General features: G+C 37.6%; 2 protein-coding genes across 2 annotated transcripts in view; one reads left to right on the top strand and one right to left on the bottom strand.

The window, feature by feature from the left end:
- atf6 (activating transcription factor 6) overlaps positions 1 to 597 on the top strand; it is a 41,868-nt gene extending 41,271 nt beyond the window's left edge. Inside the window, exon 16 of the mRNA XM_016238486.1 lies at positions 1 to 597. This exon is cut by the window's left edge and continues 979 nt beyond it. The gene's annotated coding sequence lies outside the window, so the exon portion shown is untranslated.
- Positions 598 to 1,201: 604 nt separating this feature from the next.
- The window catches only part of olfml2ba (olfactomedin-like 2Ba), a 14,629-nt gene continuing 8,330 nt past the window's right edge, over positions 1,202 to 7,500 (bottom strand). Inside the window, exons 5-8 of the mRNA XM_016238485.1 lie at positions 5,035 to 5,218; positions 3,763 to 4,785; positions 2,460 to 2,636; positions 1,202 to 2,386 (exon numbers count right to left, since the gene is read on the bottom strand). Of these exons, the coding sequence (XP_016093971.1) occupies positions 1,767 to 2,386; positions 2,460 to 2,636; positions 3,763 to 4,785; positions 5,035 to 5,218 (2,004 nt within the window). The 3' untranslated portion in view covers positions 1,202 to 1,766. The remainder of the gene's footprint in view (positions 2,387 to 2,459; positions 2,637 to 3,762; positions 4,786 to 5,034; positions 5,219 to 7,500) is intronic.

The raw sequence follows: 7,500 nt of genomic DNA, 5'->3' as shown, positions 1-7,500 counted from the left end.
TATTTCGATAATACTTCTGCTTTATACTTGGTCTTTGAAGGGTAATCATTTTAGACTAATTCTAATTGGAATAGCAGTTTGGGGTTGGGGGTCTTATGCAACATCTGTCAGTTCATTTTAATGTATTTCATGCCTTCATATTTTTCTTAGTGGCTTAATTGCACTTTAAATGAGGTGTGCTTGACCTAAATACAGTTGTTAACAATACTGGCTGTTAATTTGAAGTTGTAGAAGAGACCCTGATTATTAATGTTAATTTGTACCTCATCTGTCCTTGTTCACTGTGTATTTGTCTCTCTTATTCTAACGTATTTAGACGTGCACTTGTTTCTTGTCCTGTTTAGGATGCCGTAGTCAGTTACCATTAGAAAGCAATGTGATTATTAGCTTATAATAGCTTTCCAATCGGTCGTCGCTTTTCACAATTCACAAATTTGAATTTCACAGTTTATAAACTCAACTCAGGTGAAGCTTTGTTCTCAAAATGTGGATGATATATTAGTATTTAGTGAGAGAATTTCACATTTTGTCCTTAGCATTGCAGTAGAAATGTTTCATTTGTTTTTCAACAAATCCATTTTTCCTCTCTGGCAGCATTTTTATTTTCAATATATTTAATTTCTTCATTTTTGAAAAGATTTTTTGTTTGTTCACGCAGTGATTGCGATGAAAGCTATTTTGTAACAATGCAAAGAAATAAACACTGGAATCAAGTTTGTGGGTGATTTGTGTGCCTCTTTTGTTTTTAAGATGCAGACAGTCTTATGTCAGTCTGAATTTGCTCTCTGAAATTGAAGGTTTGTGTAAATGTGGGGGCTGAGGCGCTGTAAAGTGCTGATTATAGGTAATTTCAAAGACTGGGGTAAACAGTGTTTTTTAGGGATAAAATATGGTAGATGTGTTTTGTTTCTCCAGATTTAGCTCAGTGGATCAAGGGGTTTATAGTGTAGCACTTTGCTCTCATCTACAGTAAGTGACCAATAAGAATATCTGCTAAAACACACTTTCACTTGACATCTTTACTATGAAAGGAAAACCAGAGCCAAATGTCTTATTTCAACTCATTTTATTGCAGCCATTTTCTGAGTCCGACAGAGATTTGAATTTCTTAAGTGCTAAAAGATTAAATGAAATTGCAATAAAATATGCATAAAAAGATTACATTGATAAAAATGTATCAAACGTACTGCTGAAAAAAACGCTGTCTTGTTTTACTGAAATTATACAATTGCAAACGTTTTTACAATTGCAAACTTTTATCACGTGCAAGTGATGGTTTGTAAAAAAAAAAAACAGCTTTGAGATATGTTTATGAAAATACAAATTGTATTTTTTACATTCATCAATCCCATGTTTTAGCTTTTATATTACAGTATATACAATGTATTCTACTGGATTTAAGAATACAACGCTTCAAAACTTCTGCCAGCCTTATTAGAGGTATAGCTATAAACATAAAGAGGTTCATTTTCATAGTGCAAAAGCAAGCGACAATATCTAAAGAAGTGGGTGTCAATGCAAACTGCAAAGCTCATATTGCTGCAGCGTTTGAGTGTACAGAAATTCTGTTAACGAAGTTGCTTTTCTTTGTTTTCACCCTAAATGCAACAATATGGGTCCGTTTTTACACTTTGAAAACATAATAGCAAATTAAGAAGTACATTAAACTACATGAAGTTAAGAAAAGCTGAGTGAACTGATCCACAATCCACTTGAACACATTTACGGTTTCTTCTACTTTGTGCAAAGGACACACTTGCTCTGGTCTACAGTGGGTCTACATATGCAAACTGAATATTATATGTGACCTGATGTCCGTTATCCCAGGTGTACAACACCCTCTCTTTGGGGTTGTAATCGATCTGAGTGATGTAAGTATAGTTGTTGCTGAAAGGCAGGTGAGGGATCACCTGAGTGTTAGTGTGGGTGTCAAAGGCGTAGGACAAACTGGTGTCCTGCTGATTGTAGCTATCGGTCGCGTAAAGAACGCCGCATACGATGAAGCAATTGCCATAGCGATTGCGTCGAAGCCCGGTCCTCCATGTGGTTTCACGCTTCATGCTTAGATCATTTGGGTTCAGGCGGCTCAAGACGATCATTTCCTGCAAGAAGCCCTCGTCGTCCAGCGCTGGGTAGATCACCCAAAGTCCGCTTTCGTCAACGGCCAGATCCATGTCCGAGTTTCCTCTCCATCTCCACGTGGACATGTCGTCGTTATCAAACACCGCATCGTGCAGCATGGTCCAGGCAGCCACGTAACGCAACCGCAGGTCGTACTTAATAATGTCTCGAGAGAATGCGCGGTTGTAATAGAAAGCACCCTTGTAGACCACATGGCCGGTGCCGATCCAATTATAAGGCAGCTTGTAGGAATTAGTGAAGCGACCTTGAATAAAAGTAAGAAAACAAAACCAGTAAAATTGCTTATTTATAATGTTTATCTGAAAAAAGAGCCATACCTTGTTTGAAGACATCCATGTTGCGGAATTCCAGAAGGTTGTTGCCATAATAATAGTTTGTGACATAGATCTTGTCATCTTGAGCCAGTGGATCCTTCATCCAAGCACCCTCATTACGACCGTATGTATTGTGTGTGATGGGCTCTGAGATTGTGGCCAAAGTGTCCTTACACATTCCTTCAAACGAAACCCAGAATTATGTTGGTGTTTTATTCATTTTTGTGCCAAACCATGCAAACATTCTGAATTCAACAAAGGGATAGTTCACCCAAAAATGAAAATTCTGTCATTAATTACTCACCCTAATGTCGACCTTTGTTCATCTTCAGAACACAAATTAAGATATTTTTGATGAAATCCGAGAGCTTTCTGACCCTCCATAGACAGCAACACAACTGAAATGTTCCCAGACCCAGAAACATAGCAAGGAAATAGGTGGCTCAACCGTAATTTTACGAAGCTACGAGAATACTTTTTGTGAGCACAGAAAACAAAAATAGCAACGTTATTCAACAATTCTTCTCTTCCAAATCACATATTCCGTCATTATCGAGAGTACCAAGATGCATGCGCATTCTGTCCTCAGCACATAAACAAGACACAGAGCATGCGTATTCTACGTTAGCAGCATCACGCGCGTGTTGTTTACATGCAGAGGTACCCCCGATAATGGCAGAAGATGAGATTTGGAAGAGAAGAATTGTTGAATAAAGTCATTATTTTTGTTTTCTTTGCACACAAAAAGTATTCTCGTAGCTTTGTAAAATTACGGTTGAACCACTGTCACATGGACTGTTTTACCGATGTCCTTGCTACGTTTCTGGGTCTGGGAACATTTCAGTTGTGTTGCTGTCTTTGAAGGGTCAGAAAGACAATTCTTCAAAAATATCTTAATTTGTGTTCCCAAAGATGAACAAAGGTCTTACAGGTTTGGAATGACATGAGGGTGAGTAAATAATGACTGAATTTTAATTTTTCTGTGAACTATCCCTTTAAGTGATGATGGAAAATATTTTGCTTTCATAAATTGGTACAATTATATGAAGAAAAAAAGATGTATTATTTTATTGTATTTATTAATACTTTTATTTTTTACTTTCATAATTGGTACAATTATTTTTTTTTTATTATTTCGAAATATAAAAAAATTCAATTGTAATTAATAATAAATAAAATCAGTACTTACAAAATAAGTTATTTATTTTAACATTTATAATAGAATAACAAATAAACAATAATAACATAAAAAATAACAAGATAATAAAATAAAATAAATAATAACAAGAACATCGCAAAGCTATACCTGGCTTCTTTTGAGGTCCCTCTACCACGCTCTCTTCAACCACAGTTTTTACAGCTTTCATTCTTTGCATTTCCTCTTCTACCACTACCTCTTCCTCTTCATCCCAGCTTATGCTATATTTACGTTTGCCAGGTTTGCTTGGGGTTGTAGTTGTTATTGTGGTAGTTTTTGTAGTGGTCATCGAAGACGGCACTGAGGTTAATGTCTGTTTAGGAGTCATCTTGGGTAAGTGGGTAACTGAGTCGCTCTTGCTTTCAATGGCATGAGGTGACGTCACAATGGTGGTAGCAGCTCTTGTGTGAGCAGTTGATCCCAATGAGCTTTCTGTGACTGTTAAAGAATCCGAATGAGGAGTTGGTAATGGTGTTATTCTCCTAAATGTGCTTTGAGTTAAACTCTCCATTGAAAGCATTGAAGCATTTCTTTCATCTTTCAGATTTTCCTTGGTAACAATTCCGTTTTCGGTCACAGAAGATACAGATGTTTTCTTTTCAACAGTCCTGTTGGTGGTGATCTCTGTCAGAGTTGGCTCTGCAGCCACCCCTTTAGCAGCAGCTGCTGTGACTGACTCATTCGTTTTAATGTGGCCCAGATTGGATGACCTGACCAGCATGTTTTGAGCTTGTCTTACAGACAGAGTTAAGGGCTCCATGTTGCTTGCCTCCTTTTTTTTGGCGATGGTTTGAGGTATAATATGTTCCTTGTGGATGGAGACCTTTAAATTATCCATCACAGCAGGTGTTTGTGTGGCTCTTTCATTTCCTGTAGAGTTGTCTGTGGTGGAACGACTGGTTTGAGTCTGAACGGATATTGGTTCAGTAGGCGTTTTAATTGGCAAGGCAGAGTCCAGCAGTCCAGTAAATGGAGTTTGAAGGCCATCTCCCCCTTTTGAGACTTCACTCTTGGGTTTTGGGCGGACAGACCACGCCTTGATGACCGGCCTAAAGTGGCGAGCTTTGTGATGAAGGAGCTGCTCGTCGGCAAAGAGATCAATTGGGCTGTCACCACTGTGATTTTCATCTACTGAAATGAAGAACAAAAAAGGGCTTTTACAGCAGTGCCATTGAAGAACCAATGTAGGTTCCCCAAAGAATCTTAGTGTAAAGAACATTTTAATAATCTAAAGAACTTTTTTTCTGTTAAAAAAAATGTTAAAGCTTATTCATGGAACCACAGTTACCAATAAAGAACCTTCATTTTTAAGAGTGTTTTTCCAAACTTCAAACGTCTGAGATCTTTGAATGTAGATGGTGAAATCAAAGTTATACTTACAGTTCTCCTCTGTGTCTGGCTCATCCACTGGGTCAGATTTATAGTATGTGATCCCCCTAACAATTATTTTTGGTTGCTTCTCCCTTCCTTGGCGCTCTTGTTCTTGCAAAGCAGCAACGGCCTTGTTTAGATCTGATCTGCTGCTCTTCAGGAGATCTCCCACAAACTTTTCCTCATATTTACTCTGTTAAGTACATCAGAGGACACTGTGATACTGCAGCCTTTGGGATATTATGTAATAAAGAAAAAAAAATTAAATTCTGTCATCATTTACTTACCCTCACCATTGTTCCAAACCCGTAAGACCTGTCTTATTTTTCTGTCCCTTCATTGAAAGTCCAGGTAAACAAAACTTAGAAGATCCAAAATGGTCATAAAGGCAATGTATAATGAATCCATATGAATTGGTTTAATCCAAGTCTTGTGAAGAGATAAGATTGATTTATATGATGATGAATACGTTTCATTTAGGCTTTTTTCCCACATATAAACATACATACAATGCATCACATATGTGACCCTGGACCACAAAACCAGTCTTAAGTCGCTGGGGTATATTTGTAGCTGAGTCATTCCACGAAACCGGTACGATTTGGGCTTTCACATTTTTTGATTTTTTACCCAAAAGTATTACTTTTCTGAACACCCCACAACATTAATGACATATTTAACTTCCAGAAAAACATATTTTCCCACCTCAGGCATCAAATCCCTATTATTATTGGTCATTATTTTAAGATATGGGCACTATTAGTCTTCAACCCCGTTATGGACACTATGGGAGCTCTCTGAATATGTTTATAAAATGTATTTGTAATGAAATCAACATTTTCCTATTAATGAGATGTCCCTCACACTAATTCAGTATTTGTAAATATAAAAGTTACATAAAATCTCACACTTTTGCTATACTAAAGCCTGAAATGGGCACTTTTTGTGACCGCAACTTCATCATTTTTGTTTCAGAATTTGAGCTAAAATCAGTATGCTTATGATTGCTCTGAACATTTCAGACTGAGTTCAACAAACATTAAATTGTTTTTTCATAAACTTGAAAAAAATAATTAATAAAAATGTAGGTGTGACGGGGTTGAGACTAGGGTAACGGGGTTAAAGATGGTAACGGGGTTGAAGAGACAAATACATCTTAACAAATAAATAGTTGTTTTTTTACTCATTCACTGTAAGATTTTCTATAAACACTGCATTTCATTATGTTACCAAGAAAAACAACATATTGCAATTGAACAGAGTTTTATTAACCTGACTGCAGGAAAAACAACAATAACATAGTATACATTAGAGCATTATAAACTGACTGAATACAGTGCATCTGGAAAGTGTTCAGAGCACTTTACTTTTTCCACATTTTGTTATGTTACAGCCTTATTCCAAAATGTCTTAAATTCATTATTTTCCTCAAAATTCTACAAACAATGCCCCATAATGACAATGTAAAAGAAGTTGATTTGAAATCTTTGGAAATTGATATATATATATACACAGTGGGTACGGAAAGTATTCAGACCCCCTTACATTTTTCACTCTTACATTCACAGAGTTGTCCCGTAGCCACTCTTTTGTTTTCTTGGCTCTGTGTTTAGAGTCATTGTCCTGTTTGAGGTTCTGAATGCTCTGGACAGGGTTTTCATTAAGGCTATCTCTATATTTTGCTGTGTTGAGCTTTCCTTCTACTCTGAGGAGTCCGTCAGTCCCTGCCGCTGAACACACAGCCCCACAGCATGAGGCTGCTACCAGCACACTTTACGGTTGGGATGTTACTCTGCAGGTGATGAGCAGTGTCTGGTTTCCTCCAAACATGATGCATGGAATTGAGGTTCATCAGACCAGATAATCTTGTTTCTCACAATCTTAGGGTTCTTTAGGTGCTTTTTTGCAAATTCCAAGTGTGTTTTCATGTGTCTTCACTGAAGAAAGGATTGTGTCCTGCCACAACGCCATAAAGCCCAGATCAGTGGAGTGTTGCAGTGATGTTTGTCCTTCTGTAGGTTTCTCCTGTCTCCACATATGATCATAGAGTTCAACTAGAGTGACCATCAGGTTCTTGGTCACCAGTCTAACCAAAGCCCTTCCCCATCGATTGCTCAGTTTGGCCAGAAGGCCATCAGCTCTAGGAAGAGTCCTGGGCTGCATTTCCCAAAAGCATCATAAACTTAGGTACATCGTAGACCCATTGAAACCAATGGAGCTACAATCAACTTAAGCTTGCAATGCTTTTGGGAAACATAGCCCTGGTTGTTTCAAACTTCTTCCACTAAGAGTAACGTAGACTACATGCTTCTGCAAATCTTTAATGCAGCAGAAATTTTTCTGTATCCTTCCCGAGATCTGTGCCTTGACACAATCTTGTCTTGGAGATCTACAGGCAATTCCTTGGACTTTATGGCTTGGTTTGTGCTCTAACATGCACTGTTAACTGTGGGACCTTATATAGACAGTTGTGTG

The sequence above is a fragment of the Sinocyclocheilus grahami genome, unplaced genomic scaffold (assembly GCF_001515645.1).
Source record: "Sinocyclocheilus grahami isolate Dianchi unplaced genomic scaffold, SAMN03320097.WGS_v1.1 scaffold540.1, whole genome shotgun sequence".
NCBI classification, from domain to species: Eukaryota; Metazoa; Chordata; class Actinopteri; order Cypriniformes; family Cyprinidae; genus Sinocyclocheilus; species Sinocyclocheilus grahami.
The sequence above is the reverse complement of the archived record's forward strand: the minus strand, read 5'-3'. Positions and strand labels throughout refer to the sequence as shown.